The sequence below is a fragment of the Pyxicephalus adspersus genome, chromosome 4 (assembly GCF_032062135.1).
Source record: "Pyxicephalus adspersus chromosome 4, UCB_Pads_2.0, whole genome shotgun sequence".
Taxonomy (NCBI): domain Eukaryota; kingdom Metazoa; phylum Chordata; class Amphibia; order Anura; family Pyxicephalidae; genus Pyxicephalus; species Pyxicephalus adspersus.
In genome coordinates this window covers 60,219,002-60,232,194 of record NC_092861.1, presented here as the reverse complement: position 1 = coordinate 60,232,194, position 13,193 = coordinate 60,219,002, and the positions used below count along the sequence as shown (strand labels likewise).

Here is a 13,193-nt window from a genome sequence, read left to right as displayed (position 1 = left end):
TAAATTAAAAACCATAGTAAGATGTTCAGTTTGCCCCTTTCTAAAGACTTCTCTGTGAACTCTGATCAATATGTTATAGTTTTTAGACCTCTACTATTACTGCATTATAGTGCATTTTTACTTTGTGTACAATAAAAATTCAATACCCTATATACCAAACAACTTGTTACTTTATTTATGTTATTGTACATCTTAGGTCTTCGGAATTGAGAATTGTGTGGTATGTATCCCCTTTTGATTAGGTTTTGCATTGATTGGTGAGATCATTGTTGGTATATGAAGGACTATTGAACAGACTTTTCCTCTAAAGCAGATTTCTTGTCTGCATTTACCCTTTTTTGAACCTTTTGGTTCATCTGAACTGGACATCAAAATATAGGCAAATTATTAGGCTTGCAGACAATTGCAGACTCTGAATTCCTGCAGATGTAGGTGTAGGGAGTGTGGAATGTTGGCACATTCAACCATATCCTCAGAAAATGGTTAAAGAGAAATACAACAAGTTATTATTTATATAGCTGTCCAGCAGACAGAGTGGGCTCTATTTTACATAAGAACAATAAACATGTTTTTATTCGTACATTTTGTGGCTGAGATCACATAACAGATAACTAGAGTTACACGGTGAGATAATGACCAAGTAATGTAAGACACACAAGTACAAATAAACAATGAACCTTATGTGAAAAAAGAAAAAAATATTTGTGCTGCCAAACAGCAACCAATGCTTTTCATCATCAGAATCAGGAAAAATATAGTAATTTCTGTAAAAATATTGCATTCCTAGGTCAAACTCTTTCATACCGGTGTAGTAACAATCATATGGCTCACACTTACCCAATCACAGCAAAAGCTGGAAGTTCTTGTAGGTCAAAGGGAAAGTCCAGACGAAAGCGGGTTTTAAATAAAGCGGTTATCGTCTCTGAAATAAAACCATATAGGTTGGTGAGGATCAAGGAAGATGGTCATTAAACGAGTATAAGATGTCTCATCAGCAATGCCAGTCACATTTAGTCTTTTGATCATGGCAATTAGTAATATTACAACCAATGTCAGCAACTGTCACTAGGCAACTCCGAGAAATGGCTTTTATAAGGGCAATACTTGCTTGAAGGCGGAACTATTAGTACAGATAATCTGCCAGGGTATAGGTCACAATTCCAGCACTGTGAGAACTGTGAGGTTATTTATACAATGATACAGACCAGCTGTCTATAGGGCCTTTTCTAGGCAGAGGTGGATACAAAACACGTAGTATGAAGTGTCAGTTGTACTACTGTGAGCAACAGGACAGAATTTGTCATTTTCCATGTGTGCTTAGTATAGCACTGTGGTGATTAATGTATGTAATGCTGCATCTTAACATTAAACCCTGAAGTTTTTCCACATTACCACCAAATGTTGATTGTTGGTGGCACTACTAAAAATGAAGGCTTTGCTCCCATCAAAGTATTACATACATGCACCAATCTGGTACATGTACAGCCATACCAATTTTTTTGGTGAAAACAGGAAAGGGTAAAAGCCCTTATGGGATGTTGCCAGTGCTCCCACTTGCAAGATTTCCTACCACCTACTGACCACAATAGTTCCCAACCTTTCCTTCTCTATTAAAATGGTTTCTCACAGGATCTTAAAGTTGTCATGTAGGTTGTGGACTATAAACATCAAATCTAAATAGTATCTGTGCTTACCCTCATCCTTGTTCCATACAGCTAGGACTCGGAATATAAAAGCACTGAAGGTAGCAGCAAAGAAACCACGCCAATAATTTCTTACAGCAAAAAATGTTGAAGTGACCTCAATGCTAAACAAGACTCCTGCAATTGTAAAAAGAAAAAAAAAAGCATAGCCTTACCATTATTTCTTTCACACACATTCAACAATGCATATATATGGATCCCTAAAAAAAACAAAAAAAAAAACACCACATTCCGAATTAAGATACACAAGATATATGACTTTGTTAAGGCACAGAGGGCCTTTCAAGGTGTAAATTGCACAGCATATACAGGAGTGGCAATAGTTTTAAAGGGAATATTTCTGACTTCCATCTTTTTTTTTTTTTTAAACATACTAAAATAATTGGGTACAACCCTAAAAGATGTATACATCTCACTTATGACAAAATTTGTGTCCAGTGATAAGTACAAGGTACAACAGTCAACATATATACCGTATTTTTTGCCGTATAAGACATATTTTTCTTTCCCAAAACTGGGAGGGAAAAGTTGGTGCGTCCTATACGACAAATGTGTTATAAAATAATTAAAATAAGATACTCACCCGATACCCGATCCTGCGTGTGTCTCTTCTCCTCTCTGCAGCAGCGTGTGTCTCTTCTCCTCTGTGGCAGCATCGTGTCTTCTCCTGGCTTCAGTGAAAGAAGCCGGCACAGCGCCCCCTACTGTTCCCTGTCCTAACTGCCGTACAGTGGAAAAAAAGCACAGAGTGATCAGAAGGGGAATTTGAATGGCACAAAGTGATTAGAAAGGAAATTTGAAAGGCACAGAGTGATCAGAAAGGGAATTTGAATGGCACATGAGTGATCAGAAGGGGAATACTGGTATGAATGGCACATGAGTGATCAAAAGGGGAATAATCTTTCAGAATCTTTTTTTCTAGATTTTCCTCCTTTAAAATTGGGTGCGTCTTATATTCCGGAGCGTCTTATACGGTGAAAAATACGGTATGTAAGGCAGGTTTTCTCAAGGAGGTAGCTTGGGTTGTCAATTAAAGTTTGGAGTCCTGGGGTCCCTGTTAGCTGTATACATATTGAACTATCTGCTAGCTAAGCTTTAGCCTTCCCCCTTTACTGTTCTACTTTGAGGACTAAATACTTACCCAAGAGAAGAAAGGCAAGGAGAGGACCCCCTCCCCCATATGCTTAATCGTGCATTTTTTTAATATACATTTTTTTTCTGTTTGTTCTTTCTTGTTTCTTACTCATGATGAAAAAGACCTTTGAACCCCAAAATTATGTTGAGGTAGAGGTAGCTGGTTTGTCTGCTTTCCTGTTGGAGAGCACTAGGCAGTAGGTTTTGTAGGCTTCTTTCTAGTGCAAGTGAAGGCTGACTATGAGAGGGTTTGGATATAAACGTCTCCTACCCCTGGGAGGTTCCTGTAACCTCCCTAAAATCCAGTACTATCTCACAATTTTACATATGCTGGCCACAAACTTTTAGAGTTCTAAGGGCAGAACTATACTTTCTTCCGCCCTATGATAGATAAACATCCAGGCGCATAATAGATGCAAGGGCAGAAGTTTACTCCTTTCAGCTCCATGTAGTCAATCACACAGGCACAACCTCCAATCTCTTGAACTGTGGGCGGAAGCCCATACAATACATGTATGAGGGCTTGTGCGCATATGCAACCTCTGGCTAAAGCCTATGGCCCTGATTTAATAAAGTTCTCCCAGGCTGGAGAGAATACACTTTCATCAGTGAAACTGGGTAATCCAGCAAATCTGGAATAGATTTTTGCTTTAGCAAATGTTTTTAATCCTGGACCAGATCAATTCCAGGTTTGGTGTATAACCTAGCCTCACTGTGCAATAAATCAGGGCCTTTATCCTCAATGAACCCATTTAGGACGAGATGCCAGCAGCTACAGTCCTTTCCCTGACTGGCTGCTGGCGCCTCGTGCCTTTTCACTTTATACCAACGGCATCAGTAAGTAAATCTAGCTTTACTACTTCACAGTATCACAGGCATTTCCGTTTGTCTGAGGACGTTTTTGATATAGGTTACCAAATCATTTTATAATAAATTGACACATCGATAATTGATATTATTCACCATCCCTTAACATTGTGATTATTTATAATTGGCCATCCTATACCCAAGTAAGTTCTGTTCCACTCTTTTTTTAATACACAATATGTCAATTTTCAGTAAGCATACATTATGCAATTATTATGTGTGTGTGTATATATATATATATATAAATAATTAATTTCCAGAACACCACTTTTATTCATGTTAAGTTGACATTCGATCATATTATCTATTTGGGAATACTCTATGAATGAAATATCTACATACTATATATCTTGTGCATCCTATCATGATGAACTTATCATACATTAAGTGTGTGTTTTTTTATGTTTATACCTAACAGCCCTGGTCTCAAAAAAATACCCTAAAGAAGCCAATAGGCGAAATGCATCGAGAGTAAAGACTATCATTTTTCTGACCATTTAACTATATAATCCTGTGTGATGTAATGTGAGACACAGATGTATTATTATTTAATAATCTATATGTTTAGCTGTGTAAGCATAGCAGATTTCTGCTATTTCTAGGTGAAAAAATTAAATAATTAAATATCTTTTGTTATTTGTTATGCCTGCAAAAGCCTACTTCCTTCTCTTCTTTTCTATCATAAAGTTATCTAGGCTTGGCATGTATAACCCCTACTGTCATCTAGGATACCTTTCTTGAGCCTCATGAAATGAAAAAGACCTTTGAGTCCAAGAAAAATGTTGAGGTAGAGGTAGCTGGTTTGTCTGCTTTCCTGTTGGAGAGCACTAGGCAGTAGGATTTTTAGACAAGATGTATAACATATTTATGAAATGAATGGAGGCCTATTCACCAGGTAAAGGAGGTCGATTGTTAAATCTTGTCTTTGTGACTCGACACAAGTTTTTGCAGCCATTTGTCAGGGCAAAAACTGTCAACCCCCTGGATCACAAGCTGAATACTCACACACACGCAAAGCAGAAAAATGCAATAGTGAAAAAGTATCTATTATTAAAAAGCCTGCACATTTATAAAATTTAACACAAGGTATTCAAACTTGTGTTTGAGTCCACAAGTGACTGGCTCTTCTAGGAGCTTCATCTTGAAGAGATCCTTCTAAAGAATATAGCTCATCCAAAAGGCATGCTATACAACAATTGTTATTAAAAGCTTGGAACTGATCATAAGATAATATTAGAGGCAGGCGTTAAGAGATGTCAGTGAGTGCAATGGTCTATCTCAATATCAACAGAACAGATCCATGTATGGGTCTGCAAAAAAGTTTCCTAGAATCCTTGCAATGCATATCTTGCTGACCTGGTGGGAAATATTTTCTCACAACCAAAATGGAGATTCCCAATAAATATCATCATTAAAAAAACTATAGGTCTCTTCCTGTGGTAACCAATAAAATGAATGTAATAAAAAAAAAAAAAAAATATCAAAGTACAAAAATGAAAAAACAAAAAACATATATATGCTATATTGTTGTAAATCCTAAATGTATTTGGTCAGGGCGATGCCATAGCATACATGAAGTAAGTACACGATGAAGTTGGCACTGCTCTTGGCTTTAATGGGTCAGGAAGACACATGATATGTGAAGTCATCTCAAATAACCTCCAGCAAGAAAGAAAAAAAAAATATTTTTAGTATTAACAGAATCTCGATGGCAGAAACATGGACAATACATTATGGATTAAGGAAACTCTGTTCACAGAAAAGCACATTCCAGTGCCATAATATCAACTAATCTCAGTTTATTAATAAATCAGCTTTAACAAATAGGCTTTCACGGTCTACAAGCAGGTCATATACTAGAGGAAAAACAGAATGTAATAATCTGTATGTGGGACCAACTGACCTAGAGGCGGGCAGGTTTCATAGGGAGAGCTCAGATAGTCATGCATAAAGTATAAACCTAACCTGAGAATATTGTTTTGGACTATGCTCAGTATTGGTTCTGCTGGTTAAAATATGAGTTGCTAGTGTAAAAGGGATAAAAATGTACAAGGGCAAAATTCAAAAACAATTTACTTTAGAAAGAAGACCCAACCACTCACATGCTAGAACCTAGGTAATGGGAGAAATTTGATATGGAAATGCCAAACTTTTTAAAATAATATGCACAAATGAATGTTGCTTTAAGTTCTACACTGGTTACTAAAAGAATTGGGCCATTGTACGTTTAACCTTGAGCTCTGCAGTTTTTAAGAAGCCTATGCTTAACAATGAACAGCCCATACTCCAAACAGAGTAAATGAACAGCATAATCCTGATGTATTGGTATGTTACACTGATGATTACATAACTCTAACTGATGGCTCCCACACACATATTTCAAACAGCTCTCCCACACAGCCCCCTGATCATCCATCTCACAGTGTTATACACACACACCACTCACACACTTCAAGAATCCTTCACATTGCTTTATTCTTCTTGTCCCTTCTTCCCACACAGCCCTCTTACCTCCAATGGGAGCAGCAAAGCAGCATCCAACTCCAACAGCACAGGCTGCTGCCAACATCTCAATGTTACGAGACTCGTTCTAATGAGCAAAAAATATTGTTACGAGTGCCATAAATATGCAGTCTATTGCGCAGAATACAACCTGTCTCTGCCAAAGTTGTAGCATCAGGCTGCACCATAACTCTCCAAAGCACAACAGCTTAATGGTTACAGAAAATGTACATACACTGATTCTAAGTCATTGGGCCTGATGTAAAAAAACTCTTCAACACTGAAGAACATAGACTATCAAGGGTGAACTTGGGTGATTCAGAAAGCTGGGAATGGATTTTCTAATATCATTTGAATTTGTTTTTTTGCAAATATTTTAAATCCTGGACCAGATTCATCCCAGGTTTACTGGATCATCCAAGTTCACCCATTATTGTCTATCTTCTCTGGTCTTAGAGAGTTTTATTAAATCAGGCCAAATATTCTGGCCAAGATGTGAGAAAGCAGACAGTCTACGGTAAGTCCCTGCAGTTACAGGATATGGATATGGCAAATACTAATGTTTTAAATTTGAAAAGCCAACAATAGTCCTTAAATGAACAGATACTAGATGTGAACAGATATTAGTTTCCCAAGCTATACTCAACCCTTAAAAATAAAATACTACAGTTAAGATTTATTGTTGGTTAGAAAGTGAAATCTGTTTGTTCCATGCTGTGAGCAAGGAGCACATTGTACAGCTGGAAGTGCCCCAAACAGTGAAAACCCTTTAGATCAGGGATCCTCAAACTACGGCCCGCGGGACGAATGCGGCCCGCTGGGGTTGTCCATCCGGCCCGCCGGCTGCTGAGACTGCTTCTTCTGCTTCTCCTGCCTGAGCTCTGGCTGCCTGCCATCTGCACTCCAGGGAACCCGGTCACGTGATACCACTGTTGCCGGGGTAACGCTGGAGCTGTCGGGCTGAAGCCATCAGGCAGAGAAGGTATGAGCAGAGACTCACTGCTACCTTCATACATCAGGCTGGTTCTCACTGCAGCACAAATGTACATGATCAATGTACATTTGTAAATAGTATAAACATACTATGCACATTGATCAGGTACACATGTGCTGCAGTGTGATCCAGCCGATGTATGAAGGCAGCAGTGAGTGACAGGTAGCAGACACTGACAAAGTTTTTTTAGCAGCCCTTTTTTAATTAATAAAAAGTGTGGGGTAGTGTTGGGTGTAGGGTAGGGTGTATAAAAAGAAGCAAATTAATGAATTGTTTGAGATTATTCATTTGCATGGAAAATGCAAGATAAATTTGCATTTTCAATACACACAGTGAAAATTCAAATTTATCTGTGCATTTTCCAATGCACATAGGAATTGAGGAATAATCTCAAGCAATTTTAAAGCCAAAGTAAACGCCACTTTTTTTTTTTAATGGTCGGCAAGTGTGCTGTGCATAGTATTGTTCTTTCATGTTTTTTATACAATAAATACGTTTTGTGCAGTGTGCATAAGAATGTTCTCCTGTTTTTTTTCAAACTATAGTACGGCCCCCTGACAGTCTGAGGGACCGTGAACCGGCCCCCTGTTTAAAAAGTTTGAGGACCCCTGCTTTAGATGAACATACTAAGTATATTTAGGTATATTTATCACGTCAGTTAGTCTGTTTAATAATTTGCACTTAAACAGCCTTGTAACATGGGACATGCAACAAATATCCAGGGGACGTCACCTTCTGTACTCACTTCATATATTCCACCAAACAGCGACATGAACTTGCTGAGCAAAGCAGCGCACATACTGGCAACATGCACAAACGGGCCCTGAGGAGATGAGAGAGAGAAGTGTCAGCTCAGATTCACTCCTTGATAGATAATGTGACTGAATGGTGCCTTGGCAGACTGCTGACTGAAACATATTGTGCTCAGACAAATAAATGCCGTTATGAATTACTTTTGCAGGTAACCCGATTTCAAGATAATGCATGCGTCGTCTCTACTTCGTGTGCTGATGGTGCTAGCTATTACATCTTACTGGCATGCATGAGTTTCATTGGTAACTAGCTATTCTGCATTTTCACAGCCATTTACATTGTAAAGTAAGATCACAGATCAGTAACATGTGGTGTAACCTTGGGTTTTATTTCAGTCCATAAAGCATCTGTATGTATTCATAAAAAGAACTACCTTCATGTTCTTTTTTTTTTTATTAACCACTAGGGTGTCAGGGTCATAATGTATCTTCTGTGAAATAAATATAACAAACAAGCACCTATAAGAAAAGAAGGTTTAATAGGTAAAGGTACAATATATATTGCAGCTGTCCAAACTGCAATAGTGAACCAACAAACACATTTCACTCCTTTCTTTTGTTAAGGCAACCATCATGAACTTTTGGCATTGCCAAGTAAGCAATCTTGATTTATACTTAGCGTAAACATAACTATGTCACATAAAAGCAACATCTCATGAATTATTAGCACACTTGCTGTTGATTTTGTAACAGAGCATCCACAAACTGGAGCATGACTACATTAAACATTCCTGTAGAGATGGTTTATATCCATCCACTCAATAATTTCCTGCTAATGAATGTACTTGTCCTGGACCACAACTTCCAAAGGTGAAATTCAGAACCCTAGATTATAGATTAACTTAAAGTATATTCTTCCTTCAACCTTTCATCTTACGAACAATTTTTTCAGTCTTCTGTGGTGACCCAGTTGTGGAAAAAATACTGTTTAGTCAAATTTTAAAATGTTGTGTTCTCAAGCAACTAAGGCAATGTACACACATTAAACTTTTGTCGTTGGAAAGGATCTTTTGGGATCCTTTCCAGTGACAAAAGACTGAAAGATGAATGAACGAGCGCTGTACAGACAGCACCATTCTGCTCTATGGAGAGGGGAAGGGGGAGAATGAGCGAGCGGCACCCAGCTGAGGTCTCTTCTCTTTACTTGCATGGAGGATGTTTGTTGCTTATCGTTCATAGATCCACCCGGCTGGATCTATGAATGACGTTTTATGACCACTATACACACGTCAGATTCTCGTCTGATACTAGCCCTGAGGCGATCATTGTACGAGAATCACCTCACGTGTGTACATAGCCTTAATGAAGGGAGCTCAACAAACAAGCTTTTGGATTACTAGTTTTGCCAAGCCATAACTATTAAAAGAACTGATAACCAATGAATGAAAGCGGCCTGTCAGAGAGGTCTGGAAGGTTGGGGAGGAGAAGGAAATATGCCACTAAATGTTCATCAGCCAGGAAATAAGGTGGACACTATCTGACTTGCTGCAGCTTCTAATGAAGCCCACTGTGCGCAGTGAAATCAAAGTAAGATTTTACACTACAAGAATACCCTGTGCAACTGTATAATACTGAAGGGAAGGCTGGAGTTCAGATTTTTTGATCCCCTTACCATGCAGAAATCTAATCTTTTACCAGAACAGTCGAAAGTTTATTAAAACTGACATGAAAAAGCATATCACTCATTTTTATTTTTTTTCAATAGGCTAATAGTTATATTTTTTAAACAATGTGACATTGAATAGCACATTAAACATTCATTGTAGGTGAACCATCTAGGTAAATATGTTTTAAATGACTAATAAATTTATCACCAAAAAAAAATGTGGTGAAAACCGCATTCACAGCTAAGGAAAAAAAAACACACCATAAAGCCTTCTCTTTATAATGAAGGCTTAGAATTACTCTTATTGCTTGGCCTGTCCTGGCCCACAATTGCATTACCATATCAGTCCTAGCTCCTGCTAAAATGTTGTAGGTTAGCCAGGTATAACTAAAAAGAACCTTGGCCTTCCTAGAACTACTCGTCCCTGTGCCCATTATTCTCTATAGCTGAAACCAGTGAATGCGCACCAGTTTACAAGATGCTAGGGCTTCACCTAAAAATTGCTCTGACCAAGGGTGGGTCAAGCAGCAAGTAGGAGCCCAAGCCAGAGTACTTCAATGTCTAACCATCATAGCAAGCTCTCAAGACACAAGTTTCCATGTCCTAGCAGGGGCTTGTGCCTCTAATCTCTGCTATGTCTAACACAACAATTAGCCATTACAGCAATAACCTTCAGCTAATTTTTTAAGATTGACAAAAAGGAAGATTGCTCCTATTGGACAACAATCATAGGACCACACTTCACCTTCATTCCATTTAGCAAAATAATAGGGAGAGGGGCACAGTTTATTTTTTTTTCTTCATCTGAACCTGTACTTATTTAAATCTTATGCACAGCACCAAATGACAAATTGCAATTCTTTCCTGTGCTTACAATTAGGCCATGGCATGTAGGCTTATACATCTTCGCTTAGACAAAACACAGGGCTTATTGAAGGCTTTTCTACCATCAGCCAAGTCTCAATTATGCTCTTTCATTTAAGGATATGACGGATTATAGCAAGCAATGGATTCTCAATTATTTTCTGTTTAAAAAGAGCTGACAATTTAGAAGCAAAGAAATTGTAAATGTTTTAATACATGAATAACTGCCTATACACATACATATTGTCAATAGCTTTAGTAACATACATTTCTTGCATAAACTAATTCATATAATTACAGTATTTTTAATAAAGTATAATTCAAGTAAAATATAAAAGATACCAAGACTATAACATTACATACCGATACACCATACTCACTTCTTTTCCAAGTGGCATTCCACTACCAAGGGCACAAGTTAGTCCAATGACTTTGGCAATAAATGTTTTAAGGGTAAGATATTCTTTAAGAACCACACCACGCAGGATAGTCTTCATCTCTGGAATGCCAGAACCTTGACAAAAAACAAACAAAAAATATACCATAGGAAGTCTACAGAAGAAAAACAAGGGGTGCAACTATCAGTGACACAAATGTTAGCACAGATTGTATAAAGCAGTCAGTGACAGTGAGGTTAACATTGTAGTATTCTGTTCTGGTTACACTGTCCCATTTTTTTAGGAACCCAGGCCACAGACCTGTTGAAGTTTTAAGGAATGCTCCTGTTTTTCTAGTATAATGCACAACTATATCAAAAGTCTGCATTTGCATAGAGTAGTGTATAGAATAATCAGGATCTTTTCTGCACAAAAACCTATCAGAATCCAACAATGAAGATATTTTCCATAAACAAAAAATCCTTCAAATACTGGGGGTATAACATCTTCCCCCTTATTCAGGGTAGTGGTTCATAAGTCACTAATGTCTGGCTTAGTGGTGTACCAGTCAGACATAGCTCATAGTTTCTGGCATTATTACCATGATGAAGGTGTTGATATTTTCATACTGAAAATGTGCTGGCTGTCTTCAGTTTCTTTCTTTTTGAATGCAAGGTTCATAGATGCAAAGAAAAACAGAAGGAAGAGGGCAAGGAATGACCTGTCCAGTAACTTCACATAGGAATCTTACAGGAAACCTCTGTTAAGTTTCCTTCTGACAATGAGCTTGAGTTATTAAAGCTCTCCAAGGCTGGAGAGGATACACTTTCATCAGTGAAGCTTGGTGACCCAGCAAACCTGGAATGGATCTGGTCCAGAATTCAAAACATTTGCTAACAAATAGTAAAGGATTTCTGGGAATTCCATTCCAGGTTTGCTGGATCACCCAGCTTCATTGATGAAACTCTATCCTCTCCAGCCTTGGAGAGCTTTAATAAATCAGGCCCAATGAGTGCAGGATCCCTATTACATTTATAATTATGCATACAATTTGTAAAATTTGGAAATTTATGTAAAAGTGGAAATATGGCAAAAACTGGAAAATCTAAGTACATTTTACAAAATATATTTTCAAGAGAATTAACTGGGACAAACAGAAAATGTAGAGGTAAAGGTAAAGAAAATGCCCTACTAAATAGCTGAGAACCTTCAATGATGTAAGGTGGACTGCAAGATATTGGGATTGGTAAATTGCTAGCCAACAGTGAGCTTAAGCAGCAATTCATTCAAAGGATCATTCACTTTACCAAGTTTTCTCTAGCCATTCAGTACAAACATCTTTATTGAACTTGTTGGTCTCAGACACAAGGACACAAATCAAGCATTGCACATACCCACAGCCTGAGGCGCCATGATCTGTGTGAATCCAGCAGAGAAAGTGATGAGGACGACAGGATATGTGACCCAGGCCAAATACTGTAGAAAAATATTATTTTCCAAACCGCCATACATCCACTTGTGAGCTGTGAAAGAGGACCGAATAGTAGACAATAAAGGTGGTGAAAGACTGGCAGAAACGGAAGGAGACTCATAAAATGATGCACATAATAACGTCATTCACAAGAGCCATAGGATTAGTTTATGCCAGGTTTCCTGTATCTGCTGAACCCTTGTTTCCTCCTCTGTCGTTTTTATGTCGTTTAAAAGAGTTGCTTTTCTTTTCTCTGATGTTTCAAATCCATTGTGGCAAATAAAAAGCTAATTTTGAACAATGCCAAAATGATTATGTATTGAACATAACACAAATTTCCTACCTTCAATTGTATTATTCCAGTGATATACACATTTATGAAAGGTAACACTTCATTTGTTTTAAAGAACAGCAGAGAGTCATCTTGTTACCCTAAGTGAATGTAGTATATTCACATAGCATTGGTATGGGATCTTTACGATTTAAGGAGCAGTTATCTCAATTAGTCTGGATTAGTTTATTGGGTATTTAATATCCTAAACAAACTTGGAGAGGGCACCAAAGACCAAAGACAAATGAACCATACACCTTCCCCTTTACTTAGACTGTAAAACATAAAAGACGAAGGATCAGGAGTGAGGGTCCAAGTTGTACATATTACAGCGGACCTCAATGACCAAAACAATCCTGGTCAGAGGAAACTTTTTTTTTTTCTTTTTTAAAGACAGGGTAAAGGCTTTGTGTAGAGATCTGTTTCTGTTGCAAGCACACTACTTAAATAAGGTTTGGCTCATTTAGGAGTACTGGATTATAAGTACATGTGACACCAGATGCATTTTTTTATTGCCTGGAGTTTTTTTTTT

The 13,193-nt window shown here is 37.8% G+C and overlaps 1 protein-coding gene across 1 annotated transcript in view; it reads right to left on the bottom strand.

The window, feature by feature from the left end:
• The window catches only part of CLCN2 (chloride voltage-gated channel 2), a gene marked incomplete in the record, with an annotated part of 74,509 nt that overhangs the window by 34,642 nt on the left and 26,674 nt on the right, over positions 1 to 13,193 (bottom strand). The window contains 6 exon segments of the mRNA XM_072408398.1: positions 838 to 922; positions 1,695 to 1,820; positions 6,216 to 6,294; positions 7,946 to 8,023; positions 10,863 to 10,996; positions 12,254 to 12,382. Of these exon segments, the coding sequence (XP_072264499.1) occupies positions 838 to 922; positions 1,695 to 1,820; positions 6,216 to 6,294; positions 7,946 to 8,023; positions 10,863 to 10,996; positions 12,254 to 12,382 (631 nt within the window).